Below are 14,801 nucleotides of genomic sequence, written 5' to 3'. Positions count from 1 at the left end.
TGCTCTGCCTGCCTTCTGCTCCATAGTCCTTCCCTGTCGTCCCCTGCAGGTCTGGTTCCAGAACGCCCGAGCCAAGTTCAGGCGCAACCTCTTACGGCAGGAAAACACGGGCGTGGACAAGTCGACAGACACGGCGCTGCAGACAGGGACGCCATCGGGCCCGGCCTCGGAGCTCTCCAACGCCTCCCTCAGCCCCTCCAGCACGCCCACCACCCTGACAGACTTGACTAGCCCCACCCTGCCAACTGTGACGTCCGTCTTAACTTCTGTGCCTGGCAACCTGGAGGGCCATGAGCCTCACAGCCCCTCACAAACGACTCTTACCAACCTTTTCTAATGACTCGCACCCTCCCACCCCACAATTTCTTTAAAAAAGAAATTATCTTTAGTTGAATTCCAAGTGTATTTTAAAATAGAGGCTTTGAGCAACTAACTAACCACATTTTAGGATCTCGCCTGGAAACAGAGGAAAAAAAAAACAAGTGTGCACCCAGCTAATGCAGCGGTGTGGACCGACAACTTGGAAGATCTACCTGCAACACAACATTTGTGTCACTGTACAGTTTTGTGGACTGAGCGAGGAAAAACAACAAATAATTTAAGTTGGCTAGAGCTTCTGTATTTTCAAAGACTGCCACGTGCCTTAGGAATACTGTTTTATCTCCATACTTTGGATGACTTGTTCATTTTTCTCTCCCTCTTTTTCTCTGTATATTTATGACCAGAGCAAAAATGTAAAAAACAAAAAACAACAAAAAAAAGTTTGTTACTTTGAATAGTCCTAAAAAGAAAAAAAGAAAAAAAAAAAAAAAAGGAAAAATCAAACCCCCTCCAACGGTCGCTTTGTTGTTTTAGAATTTTAAGGTGGAAGTCTGTTCGAATATCAGAATTTGTAAAATCTAACCAGTAATAAAACCACTTATCGAAACTACTTGGTCCTGCTGCCATTTGGTTGGGTGTGAAATTCACAGGACCTAAGAGTTTTACCGAAGCCCAGAGATAAATTCTAGGTCTTCACGTCTTCATCACATATTCCTGGGGCTCATGTCTTATGCCAGGCTTTGGACAGATTATGGAGATGCAGAGACAGATCCAGTTCCTGCTCTCAAGGAATCAGAGTGGTGACACAGGACAGACAAAAGATAACAGGGTGTGATATGTCCTCAAGTGGAGGATATGCAAAGTCTTTCTTTCTTTCTTTCTTTCTTTCTTTCTTTCTTTCTTTCTTTCTTTCTTTCTTTCTTTCTTTCTTTCTTTCTCTCTCTCTCTCTCTCTCTCTCTCTCTCTCTCTCTCTCTCTTTCTTTCTTTCTTTCTTTCTTTCTTTCTTTCTTTCTTTCTTTCTTTCTAATATTTAATGAGCACACCCTGCCAGATGCTCGTGATGCAGAAGTCGGAGGCTCTTCTCTGCTCCTGGCTGGGCTGGAAGGCATGTCAGGCCATGAGGCAGGCCTCCTGAAAAACCTGCAGCTTTTCCCTATGAGTAGTGAACGCAGTTACCAAAGGGCAGCTTAAGCTCCGGTTTTCCTAATGACACAAAATCTGAAAATCGCCAGAGAGGGCAAAAGCAAATGAATTCTGTTCCTTTCCTAAAATTTCAGGGAACCTCAGAAACCCAGAGAAAAGACACACCCCAGAGAGGAGGGAGGGTTGGAGCCAGGCAGTATGAGGTTAGAATTCGTACTATTGAGCCGGGTGAGCTGAAGGAAGTCATTTCATTTCTTTGGGCGTCAGTTTCCTCAGCTATGAGATGAAGGAATGACCCTTGTGCGGCAGTTGTAGTGGGGGCAAAGGTAAGATGTGTTGAAGGGCCCAGCAGAAGGCCTGACATAGAGTAGGGCTCGATGCATTGTAGTAAATGACAGATAGGTGATGTGAGGACTCCGCAGGTGGAGAGCAGGAATGTGTGTATCCAGGCATCCTCTGGCATTGCTGAATGCACCAAGCAGGTGTGGTGTCTGTCCCCCAGACATCTGACACCCCTCATTTCTCACTGTAAGCCCTGCTTCGGAGTACTCTGCTACCAGCTTCATTGGATGTCAGCCGTTACCCACCCAAATGTCCCTGCAATGACTCCACCAACTTGATCATCCAGATGGAAAATCATGGCCACTGTCAGGAGGAAACAGCCAGGCAAGAGTGGCAGAAGCACCATCCAGTCCAGGACTGGAGTCTCTCTCTCCTCCTCCCTCTGCCATCATTGTTGGGACAGGGTGGAGGGAGGGAGTGGGGCAGGAATGAGCTGAGTGTGCTTCAAGCCCAGACTGACTCACTTTCTGAAATGTTTTTTAAAAACCCCAAGTGCATTGCGTGCGCGCGCGCACGCGTGCACACACACACACACCCCAACCAAAAAAACTATTGTTGTTGTTATAATGTCTGGCAAACAGTAGGAGCCCAATAAAATTTTTGTAAACTTTTATGTTGCATGTAATAGTGTACACACATTTGTAATGAACAGCCTGTAGTGTCTTTCAAACGAACACACCCATTTAACTACCACCCAAATCAAGGTGTAGGACACTTTCACCACCCAAAAGTCTCCCTCAGGGCCGCTTCCTTCAATCTCTCCCAAGATAGCTCCTATTTAAAAAAATCTGTTTCTGATCGATACATGTTTCGCTGAATGAATTCAGGAGACTTAGCAAGATTAGCCAACGTACAGCTAGTGGTGGAAGAGCTAAGATTGGAGCCAGGTCTGTGCCCTCGGATCAAAGGCTCTTACCCTCAAGCAGACACATGTTCATAGTCACTCATCCAAGCAAGGGGGTTAAGAACCTCAACTTTTCTACCTGCCAGATGGGGTCATGGAATCTGTCTGCCACTGATGACTCCGCGAGGGAATGCAAGCAGAGGGCCTGGACTGCAGACCGACAGACACCGTGACGCCAGTTACCCCCAGCAACTCATACGGGTGCCCACAGACACACACGCACGCATGCACATTCTTGAGGCATTCATGGATGGATAGACCCACAGGCTAAGGTCCTCACACAAAGCCACACACACACAGATGCTTGCAGACAGACATAAACAGGCCCAGACGCTCACCAATCTACCTAGACAGACACCCAGACCACCCCACACAGGGAGCCCCGCTCATAAACCTGGGTGTACACACATGCAGATGCTCACAGGCACCCAGACGCCCCCGCGTAGCCCGCTGTGCCCCTTGCTCAGGCCCCAACAAAGCTGAGTCTGATTCCTATCTTGTCAGTCAGCACTGGCACCCATTTGGAGAGGGCCCTGGAATGATGCCCGGGGGTCTCCCGCCCCTGCAGAAGAGCATGTTGAGAAGCCAGGGCTGCTGTTGGGCCAGGGGTGGGGACGCCTTGGAGGGGGCATTGCTCTCCACAGGCTCAGAGACTAAGACACACACAGACTTGGGAAGATAGGGACAGAGACGGGGACAGTGACAGAAAGCGACAGTGACAGAGATGCAAAGGCAGAGAGAGAGAGACATAGGCAGAGAGAGAGAGGCAGAAAGGCAATAGGGAGGGAGAGAGAGGAAGGGAACAAAACAGCAACACAGACAGTTATGAGGCAGAGACCCACAGGGGTGGAGACAGAGACGAAGAGAGTGTCAGAGACACGGGAGAGATGGTGAGACACAGAGAGAAAGATTGAGATTGAGAAGGACGACTTGGTAAAGGGAGACACTGGGACAGACTCAGAGGCTGAGAGAAACCAAGACCGAGAGACAGCAGGAGAAACAGAGACGGCTCCTGTGAGACTGGGAAGGGGAGATGCTGAGGGAGAGGGAGAGGTGAGCTCAAAAGCCAGACAGAGGCGCAGTGCAGTGGCTCACGCCTGTAATCCCGGTGCTTTGGGAGGCTGAGGTAGGCGGGTCATGAGGTCAAGAGATAGAGACCATCCTGGCCAACATGGTGAAATCCCATCTCTACTAAAAGTACAAAAATGAGCTAGGCATGGTGACAAGTGCCTAGAGTCTCAGCTACTCGGGAGGCTGAGGCAAGAGAATCGCTTGAACCCGGGAGGCAGAGGTTGCAGTGAGCAGAGATCATGCCACTGCACTCCAGCCTGGTGACAGAGCAAGACTAGGTCTCAAAAAAAAAAGAAAAAAAAAAATGCCAGACAGATAAATCAGCGGCGACTCAGACTGAGTGACAGCAGGTAAGGGGAGGCAGGTGCTGAGGCTGGTAGGCCAGCTCTGTCCACCATAATGGGAGGGAGGGAGACAGTAGCGTCACCACAGCCACCTGCAGCTCTGAGGACCTATCCAAACCTCCCCACATACTGACTGTAGTGGGGATTGGGGGCCACCCAACCCTCTATAAATATGGACAAATACCTTGTCCTTGAGACCCACACCCAGGCCTGGCATTAGGCAGTCTTCAGGGCCGGGGGTCTCCACCCTAGCCCTACCCCACCCTGCCAAGTCTGCCTTCCTCCAGGGTGGGCAGGTCTGGAGCAGACGGAAGAGAGCTTCGCACTCTTCTCTGCTCTGAAAGAGTTTTGGCAAGGTACTCAGCCACTCTGAATCTCAGTCTCGTCATCTGTAAAATGGGACCAATGGTGTTCACGTGCAGGTTGCTGTGGGGATTCAGTGAAAGCCTGTGTACCTGCTTTATTCATGGTGTGACTAACTCCCAGGGGGGCCACAGTGATGGTGTGAGGCACTATCTCAAAGTTGAAAGAGACTCAAAGGAGGAGATGGGTTAGGTTGGGCTCTTGAATGAACAGAAGGTGATCAGATGGAGAAGTGAGCAAGGGAGGATTCCTGGCTGAGGAGCAGGCCAGATCACAGGCAAGAGGATGTGCCGCAGGCTCAGGAGTGGAGGGCAGCTTCCCAGCTGTGGATGCCCTGGAGAGGTTGGTGAAGCTCAGCTCGAGGAGGACCTTATCTAAGGCTGGGGGATGTGATGAGGCCAGGGGCCTGAAGGTCCAGCAGGACTCCCCTGCTCTTTCTCGGGTGACAGAACCCCTCTCCTCCCCGTACTTATGCTGGAGTCCCACGTGGCAGCACTGGCTTCCTGGAGAGCAGTGTTTGCTGCTGTGGACTGCATGACCTGCTGGCAAGGATGGACAACTCCAGGCTACACCTGCCAGCCGCTGCCCCACGGAGGGCCACTGTGGGCTCTTTGGCTCCTGGAGACTCTGTGTGGTGTGACCTCGGCTCACTGCAACCTCTGCCTCCCGGGTTCAAGCAATTGTCCTGTCTCAGCCTCCCCAGTAGCTGGGATTACAGGCATGCACCACCACACCTGGCTGATTTCTATATTTTTAGTAGAGATGGAGTTTCACCATTTTGGCTGGGCTGGTCTCGAACTCCTGACCTCAAGTGATCTGCCTGCCTCGGCCTCCCAAAATGTTGGGATCACAGGCGTGAGCTACTGTGCCCGGCCTGCCAGCAGGCCCTTTATACCTTCCTTTTTACCCTGTGTCCCTCCCTCTCTCCTCAACCCAGTGCCGGGCACCCGAGACTGGTGATGTGGAGATGATTTGGCCAACAGCCCTTGCCTCTGGCTCCCAGGCTCTCTGGGAGACAGGTACGATAGCCAGCTAAGGTACAGCAGCAAGGAAGCCTGGGAGTTACGGGAGCCCAGGGTTGGAGAGTCTCATTCTGCAAATGGTGGAAATCCTATCTAACACTCTGCAACCAGCGTTGATTTCTTACAGTCATTATCTCATTGAATCCTTGCCTCTGGGAGGCAGGGATGAGCACTTTGTTTCACACAGAAGGAAGCCAAGGAGAAGCCACTTGCCCAGGACGACACAGTTCAGGGGCCACAGAGACATTTCCATGACAATTCAATTGAATTCAGCCAGCATGAGTCAATCTGTCCCTGGTGCCACGCATGGCGGCTAGGGGTACCTAGGCAATTGCAATCCTTGCTAGGGGCTGGCAGATGCAGACTAGGTGCGAGGACAGCTGGGACTGGGCGTTCAAGAAGTCAAGAAGCCCAGAAGAGGCTGCCAACACAGACTGGGGTTTGGGGGGACTTTTAGAGTTGGAAGAGCAAGCAATTGACCTAGAAGTGTTTGAGTCGGGAGGAGGGACAGGGGGAGAGGGGAGAGGGCAGAAGCACATGCTCAGGGTGTGGTATTTTTCCACTAGTGAACAGCACCCTTGTGGACAGGAGAAAGAGAGTCACTGCCAATTCTTTGGAGCTGGAAGCAGCCGAGAAGAGCCTCTGGCTGGCGCTGCTCATCAGAACCACTCCGGCAGCGTTTCCACATTCCCCTGCTGGCTCACCACCACTTCCTGGGGAGGAGCGCAGGCTAGTGTGTCTTATAAAAAACTTGTTATTGTGGAAAATTTCAAACATATACAAAGTAAACAGAAGGGTACAATGAACCTTCATGTACTCCCTGCTCAGCTTCCAATTATCAACATTCACTCAGTCTTTTTTTTTTTTTTTTTTCTTTTTTTTTGAGACTGAGTCTTGCTCTGTCACCCTGGCTGGAGTGCAGTGGCATGATCTTGGCTCACTGCAACCTCTGCCTCCCGGGTTCAAGTGATTCTCCTGCCTCAGCCTCCCGCGCAGCTGGGATTACAGGTGTCTGCCACCACGCATGGCTATTTTTTTGTATTTTTAGTAGAGACGGGGTTTCACTGTGTTGGCCAGGCTGGTTTCGAACTCCTGACCTTGTGATCTGCCCGCCTCGGCCTCCCAAAGTGTTGGGATTACCGGCGTGAGCCACCGCTCCTGACCAACATCCACTCACTCTTGTAACCTCTATACTCCACCCACTCCCTGCTTCCAACTTAATGATGATGATTGATGGCGATGACCTGTGCATTTTTTAAAAGTCCCTCAAGGATTCTGACAGGCACATCCTTCATCTTAGGGATGATCAGGGTAAGCTCAAAGAGGAGAAGGGGCTTACCTATGGGCACCTAGCTGGGATGCAGCAGACAGGGGGTTGTCTGGCTGAAGGACACTTAGTGAGTGCCAGGCCCTCTGCTGCGCAGTGGGGTCATGAGTGAATATGATGGTCCCCGCCTTCACGGAGCTCAGAGTCTACCAAGGAAGACAAATGCCAAACACCCTCAAAAGTACTTACTGATGTCCGTGATGAGGCCTGTGTGAGACCATAAGAGTGTAGACACCAGCAAGAAAAAGGAGAGCTTCTTGGAGAAAATTATCAATAACCAGCTAAGTGTATGGAAATTAACTCACAAGTGGGAGGAGAGGAGAAACGAGTAATAGTATGTGCAAAGGTCCTGAGGCCCAGAGGTCCACAGCTCTAAAAGGTAGCCAGCTGGCGGGAGCTGTCAGAGCAAGGGCCAAGGTAGTGGGAGGTGGGGCTGAGGACACAGCCAGGGGCTTTCCAGGGAGTATGTCTGGGTCTCAATTCCAAGAGCACCAGGAAGATAGAAATGAAGGCAGGGGAGGAGGGGGCGGGGGTGAATGTGAGGGGCCTCTTAAAGCTGCCAAGTAATGGGACATCTGGCTAGGTGGAGGCAGAGGGAATGGACCAGTTATGGGGGGAGGGAGAGCCAGGAGGGATCAGGATCCTAACCAGGTGGATGCTGTGGCCCTTCACTACAATGAGGAAAGTCATCAGCAAGAGGAAGGGGGAAGATGCTTGGGGATTTGTGGTTTAGATTTGCTGAGTTTTTGACGTCTTTGAGACATCCAAGTACTGGCCTGGTCTTTCCCCTCAAGGGGCTCCCAGTCAGATGGAGGAGGCATGAAAGGGACCTGGGACACTTATCCAGTGCTTCTCTTCTTTGAATTTCCCAGCTATCCTGAGCAAGCGTGTCCTCAAACTGGCATTTGAGGCTTGGTCACAAGTTAGTCCCTGCCCACTTCTCTGGTGCAGGACTTGGGACCTACCTACCCATCTTTGGGCTTAAAGCCAGCCAGGTGCACCAAACTCACCAATACTTTGCGTGCAGGGTGGGCTCTCCACCTGGGGGTCTTCCAATAAACTTCTGCTCAAGTGTCCCCTCCTCTCTGGAACCTTCTCTGCTGTCACCTCCTCCCTCCTCACCACGCAGGGCTGAAGGGGGCAGGGGTGGATGTGAGGGGGTTCCTAAAGCCACCAGATAACGGGACATCTGGCGAGGTGGAGGCAGAGGGAATAACCCCAGTGGTACTTGTCTATTCTCCCTGCATCCCTACCCCAACATCAACAGGGCCACATGGGCCTGTGACTGCCCGGCTCAGTATGAATCCGTGGGTGCATATGTTTTGAAAGTATTTTATCCCCTCTCCTGCTACTGTAAGCTCCATGACTCAGCCTCTCCATCTTCATATTACTCCTGGCCCGGATGAATCCCTCCTAAATAGTTCCTAAGTCCTAGAGAGGGTAAATGTTAGCTTGAGCGTTCACTACGGTTGAAATCTAGTCCTTAGGGGTTGGGTGCTAGATTCTGTCCTGCCACTTACTGCTGTGGGATCCTGGGCAAAGTACTGAGCTTCCAGGATTTGTCGTCTGTAAAACGGGGGTAGTGATGCCACCTACTTTTTAGGGTTTTGTGAACGTTGAATGGTGTAACTCACGCAGCCATAGCGTTTAGCAGAGTGCCTGGCTCATCACAGTCCTCCGTTCCTGGGAGCTGTTGCTATTTATTCAGCTCCGTCTTTCCATTCAGGCCCCTCTAGCGTGTTTGCCCCTTGAAAAGAGGCGAGAGAGGGCTCCCACTCTGGGACGGCCGCAGTGGTTCTCAGAGCTTGGGGTGGGGGTGAGCTTGGGGTGGTTCCGGGCAGGGGGGTGGCCGCGGGCCTGGAGCTGTCAGAGGAGGCCCCTGGGGACTGGGAAACAGGGGCGGAAGCCAGAGCCGAGGTCGGATCCGGCGAGGTGGGCAGAGTAGACATCCTGCGGGGGCGCCCCCTGCCCGGACCGAGGCACGGTCCCGGGGGAGCCGGCCCGGGCACCGCGGCCATCGGAGCTGGGACGCCGGGTCTGGGGCGACAGAGCCACCGCAGGGGCCAGATGAGGGCGCCCCCTGGCGGGGCACCGCGGCATCGCCCCGGGTCTCTCCCTCTCGTCCTCTCCAGGCTGGGTGGCGTGTTCGCGGAGGAAATTCCCCTCAGGGAGGGGTGTCAGGGACTCCGGAGAGCTGTTTCGGGCTCCGGACGCTTTCCTGGGCTCCAAAACTGGGAGTGACGCTTTTGAGCCCTCACGTGTGCGTTAAGCCGTACTGCGTTAAGCAGGTGGCAGCCCACGGCACAGGCATTGGCGCGGTGGGTCCCCCAGGGTCCTCCCTCTCCCTTAGCCTCATTCCTTGGGCTTCTGGGCAGGGGTGTTGGGCTCAAGCCTGAGAGGATCCTCCAGTATGGAAGGGGTGAGGGTTGTGCAGTTCCACACCCCCATCCTGGGTGCCCCCAGGGTCTGCCTGCGGGGCCCTCGGAGGACTGGACCCTGTGTATGGCCTGTGATGAGTGGGGGTGGGGCTGCTGTGGGGCTGGGTGGAAGTCTGTGGTGTGTGCTGCTGTCAGCGAATCTGAGTGTGGCTGTGCTGCGGTGTTAGTGTGGGAGCGTCTGTATGTGTTGAGACGTGTGTTTTTGTGTACGTTTTTAGGGGGATGTGTACAAGTATGTCTGCAAGTGTGTCTGTGATCAGTGGTGTGTGTGTGTGTGTGTGTGTAATCAGATGTGTGTGTACTCAGATGTGTGTGTCTGTGTTCAGAGTTTTGTGTGAGTCCATGTGCTGATTGTTCAGGTGTACACAGCTGTTCAGGGTGGCTTTGGCTCGTGTGATGCAGGTTGGAGTGTGTGTTGGGGCTGAGGGGTGAGCTGGGCCTGTCTGAGGAGGGAGTGAAAGCCCTAATCAGTTTCCACCCACCAGAAGGGTGGCGGAACCCCTGTCCTGTCCGCTTCCCTCAGCACCGTCAGGCCCAATATTTTCCTTTCCTACCTCCCCTGACCCCCACCTGCACCAAAGGCCAGCTCTTTATGCCTCATTTTAGAGACAAGAAAGCCAGGCCGAAGTGCAGGGGCACTGGCCCAGGAACACTTGGCTGAAAAGCAGTGGAGCCAGGGTCTTGGCTGGACTCCCGACTCCAGCCCGAATTCTTTCCTCTCCCAGGAGGGCCCTGTGCACCCTTCGCCCAGCCTGAGGCTGGGGTGAGGACAGCTTTCTGGGCTGGGCCGCGTGGGGAGCAGGACACAAAAGGCCCAGTGTCTGCCCCTGCCTCCCCCTCCTGGCCCTGCCCTGCTCCAGGAGCCGGGTGGGTGTCCAACGCCAGACTGGGCAAAGAGGGGCACGTGATACTCATGCTCACGCGGGCACCCAGCCCCGGAACTGGACCCACCTGAGCCCTGCACGGTCCCATGGGCTGACTCTGGTTGGGTGTGACGAGGAAACAAAGCTCTGGCCACATTTTAGGATCCTGGCGCCAGCTCTCAAAGCGCTCCAGCTTGTCCTGCTCTGGGAAGGGATTGATGAGTAATTAAGATGATGATGATATCAACACAACATATTAAAAGAAACAGAATGATTGCTACTGTTTGCTGAGGCCTGACTATGTGCTGTTGCTAAGTTCTGGGAGGCAGTGATGCACGCTGGTTAGGACCTTGGACCACAGTGTCAGCCAGACCCAGGATTATTTCCCAGCAATGTTGTCCAGCTGTGTTACCTCGGTCAAGTATATACTTTAAAGTATATACTTAAAAACCCTTCCTGCCATTGAATAAGTATAGCAAGTATTTGCTCTTATTTTCGCAATCTTCTTGGCTCCCTCCCTGTGGTGACCTGGGAGGTAGGTATTGTTATCCCCACTCTACAGATGAGAAAACTGAGGCTGAGCCATTTGCTATAGGTCACAAAACAAGGGGTGTCCAGGCTGGATTCTGATGCCAGGTCCTGTATCCCAGGCTGTATTCTCCCGCTGATGTTGATAGGTTAGGTCATTGCTGATAGTATTAACCCTCTAATAGTCCAGAAAGTACTTCTTCCATGTGCATTGACTTTGACTCTTATCAGAGTCTTTTTTTTTTTTTTTTTTGTTGAGACGGAGCTTCTCTCTTGTTGCCCAGGCTGGAGTGCAGTGGTGCAATCTCGGCTTGCCGAAACCTCCGCCTCCCCGGGTTCAAGTGATTCTCCTGCCTCAGCTTCCTGAGTAGCTGGGATTACAGGCATGTGCCACCACACCCGGATAATTTTTGTATTTTTAGCAGAGATGGGGTTTCTCCATGTTGGTCAGGCTGGTCTTGAGCTGCTGACCTCAGGTGATCTGCCCACCTCCGCCTTCCAAAGTGCTGGGATTACAGGCGTGAGACACTGCACCCAGCAACTCTCATTAGAGTCTTAAGATGAGTATTTAATATTAGCATCTCCCTTGGGTGAATGGGAGAAATTGAGGCCTAGAAAGAGATAGTGGCTTCTCCAAGGTGACACAGCAAGTAGATGGCAGAGTCAGCATTCTAGGTCTTTCCATTAATAAACAGCATGATTTTAGGCAATTATGGTTTGGGGGGTATGCCTACTGTGCTACTGTGTATTGGGCTGCTTGCTAACACTGTGCTCACATGATCCTTTGTGATTCTTATAACATCCTCTAGTCATTCCAAATTCTACTGGGTTTCTTCACTGGTCCTGGCTCTGTGTATACATGTATCTCCACTCCTCTCAGCCTGGACCTCCAGAGGACCAGACCAAAATGTGGTTTACCATGGAGTGCCCAGGGCCAGCACTGGGCCTGGCACAAAGTAGGTGCCTAGGCTGGCAGGGAACACATGGTTCCACAGGCAAGAGAGGTTATCAAAAGAAGTGGGTTGATGGGAGGCTGGGTGTGGTGGCTCACACCTGTAATCCCAGAGTTTTAGGAGGCCAAGGCAGGAGGATCCCTTGTAGAACTTCGAGGCTCCAGGGAGCTGTGATTACACCACGGTGCTCTAGCCTGGTGGCAGACTGAGGCCCTGTCTCTAAAAAGGAAAAACAAGAAAAGAGGGGGTTGATGGGAACTGGCGAGGGAATATAACTGGACCACTGGACCAGTGGACTCAGGGTGGGAGGTTCACGAGGCCACCCTGAAAGGCACATGTCTGTGCTGAGACAGAAAGGCAGGTGGCCATGACATATTGACATTCCATGGAGACTCGGTCCTGTGGGATATTTTGTGCCAGACATTAGTTATGATTTAAGGGTGTAGTATTTATCTCTTTTAATCCTCGAAATGTCTCACTTAATTCTCAAAACTTGAGGTTGGTACAAATATTAGTCTCCTTTTATAGATGAAGAGATTTAGGTATAAGGTGTGAGATTATGCAGCTGGCAGAGTTGGGATATGAACCCTGGCCATCCGCCTCCCTCCAAGCAAAGATGGGTGTGGGGTGGGGGTGAGATGCACCCTCACTTGTCCCCTTTCATTCGTCCCGCAAATCTGTGAAGGTCTGCCTTAGCTCTCCTTCTATTTTTTCTTTTTTTCTTTTTTTGAAACAGAGTCTCACTTTGTGGCCCAGGCTGGAGGGCAGTGGCTCCATCTCGGCTCACTGCAGCCTACGCCTCCTGGATTCAAGCGATCCTCCCACCTCAGCCTCCTGAGTAGCTACCTCTCCTTAATTTTAAATGAGGAAAGCAGGCTCCGTGTAAAGAGGAGTTCTCCCCTAATTTTCTCTCAGCACAGGCCCAGTCCGAGGTGCCTTCCTGGTTCCCATCCCTCCCTCACAGCCGCCCCTGAGCAGGGCCGGGCATGCAGCAGGCGTTCATGGCGTGCTGCTGATGGATGCCTGGACCGGGTCCCCCGGGCTCTGAGCCCGGGGCGGGGGTGGGGCCATAGCTGGGCCCCGGGGGGTTGGGAGGGCGTGGAGGGGAGGGGCGCAGGAGGTGCGGGTTGGGGGTGCGCAGGCGGTGTGGCTGGGGGCTGGCAGGAGAAGGGTTAAGAACAAGCACTCATTAACTGACTCCTGCTTGCTGAGCGCACGTGCAGGGTGGTCTGGGCTTAGGGTTCAGGGAGCCTTTGGGTGGCCCCCTGAAAGCTGGTCTTCCAACACATGGGACCCCCGGAGTTCAGCCCGAGCCCCCGGGGAGCTGTCAGGACGGGTCCTCTCTGGGGTGAGCCAGCGTCTGGGGCCCGCGGCTCCCAACTAGCAGGCCGGGAAACGCCTGTTGCTGCTTTTGTTTTTCCATCAACAACCGGGCTTACGTAAACTCCTCGCCGGCTCGGGGCTGCCAGCGCGGGGGAGGCGGCCTAATCTGATAGGGGCTGTGCCAGGGCCGGGGTTCCCTGCGTGTCCCAGCACAGGCCCCGCGGAGAGAGCCCCCGCGGTGGGCTGGGGGCGGGGATTGGCACCCCCGGGGGTCCGTCCTCCCAGTCCCAGAGGGGACAGCTGGGTCCTCTCCCTGCAAGATATAACCAGGGGCAGTGGTCCTCAACCTCCCATCTGCAGGTGTCCAGCAGGAAAAGGACCCCTTCACCCCCGCCCACAGAGAGGGGTAAGGAACCTGCAGTGACACTGGGGTGGCTTCGTCACCTGGGTCCCCTGGCTTCCAACTCCAGCTTTGCGCTAGGCTAGTGGTGCTCAGAGTACAATGTGCTTCGAAAAAAGGGTCCAGGAATCAGCGCGGTGGGGGTGGGGGAGGGGGCGGCGGGAGAATCTTTTTGTTTTGAATTTTTTTCAAAATTCCGGAAGTGCACAATAGTACAATGAACTGGTACAGGCCCTTGCTAGATTCACCAACTGTCAACCTTCTGACGCTTTTGCACGCTTGCTGTCTCTCCCCATCCCCTCCCCACCTATATCCTTGAGGTGGACAATATTTTTGTCCCCATTTTACAGGTGGGAAAACTAAGGTTTAGATAGCGAATATAACTTGTCCAAGAAAGTATCGAAGCTGACCTAGACAATCTCAGATCTCAGATGAAAACTTTTACTCTTTTGCTTTCTTGGTGATTTTTCTGAGTTATATACATTTCTCTCTCTCTCTTTTTCTGAGCGGTTACCACATACACATAGTATGTGTAAAATAGGCAGTTTCCCTAGCCGGACATCCTAGTTCCTTACTTAAAAGCAGGCTCTGTTACCTGTTTCTTGCCCATCTTTCCAGAGACATTCTATGCCTGTAAAGACATGTCCATAAAGTATTTTTCACAAAATGGTGTGTGTGTGTGTGTGTGTGTGTGTGTGTGTTGTTGTTGTCGTTTTGAGAGAGGGTTTCTCACTGTACTCCCAGGGTGGAGTACAGTGACACCATCATGGCTCCCTGCAGCCTCCACCTCCCAGGCTCCAGGCGATCCTCCCACCTCAGCCTGCCTGGTAGCTGGGACCAGAGTGCACCACCATGCCCAGCTAACTTTTCTATTTTGTGTAGAAACAGGGTTTAGCCATACGTGTCAGGTTGGTCTTGAACTCCTGGGCTCAAGCAATCCTCCTGTCTCAGCCTCCCAAAGTGCTGGGATTACAAGTGTGAGCCACTGTAGCCAGCCTTACAAAATGGTATTGCGTTGGACAGATTTTTCTGTACTTTGCTTCCCCGCTGCCTGCCTCTTAACTATGGTATCACAGAGACTCCTCCATACTGGAAATATAAAATGCTCCTTTCTTTTAAACCAGTGCATAGTGTTCCACTGAACAGATGTTCCATAATTGATTTCACTGTGCCCTATGGACAGGAAATTAGGCTGTTTCCGATCTATTGTTATTATAAGCAAAACTGCAACACATATCCACATTCCTACATCAATTTGCACGTGTGCAAGTGTATTTGTATGGTAAATTCCTAGAAATGGAAATGCTGGGTTAAAGGGTATGCAGATTTTGAATTTACTTAGATATTGCCAAATCGCTCTTCAGGGAGGTTGCACCAATTTGCCCTCCCACTTGCAATGAATGAGAATGTCTGTTTCCCACACTCTTGCCAACACAGCGTGTTATCGAACCTTTTTAT

The 14,801-nt window shown here is 52.4% G+C and overlaps 1 protein-coding gene across 5 annotated transcripts in view; it reads left to right on the top strand.

Moving 5' to 3' along the window:
- Positions 1-928, top strand: part of LHX2 (LIM homeobox 2) — a 34,861-nt gene extending 33,933 nt beyond the window's left edge. For all 5 annotated transcript variants that reach the window (XM_045373794.2, XM_074016588.1, XM_005580813.4 and 2 more), the window contains one exon: positions 50-928. In XM_045373794.2, the coding sequence (XP_045229729.1) occupies positions 50-337 (288 nt within the window). In that variant the 3' untranslated portion in view covers positions 338-928. The remainder of the gene's footprint in view (positions 1-49) is intronic.
- The last annotated feature ends 13,873 nt before the right edge of the window (positions 929-14,801 follow it).

This window comes from Macaca fascicularis, chromosome 15 (assembly GCF_037993035.2).
Source record: "Macaca fascicularis isolate 582-1 chromosome 15, T2T-MFA8v1.1".
NCBI classification, from domain to species: domain Eukaryota; kingdom Metazoa; phylum Chordata; class Mammalia; order Primates; family Cercopithecidae; genus Macaca; species Macaca fascicularis.
This window is presented reverse-complemented; position numbering and strand designations above follow the sequence as displayed.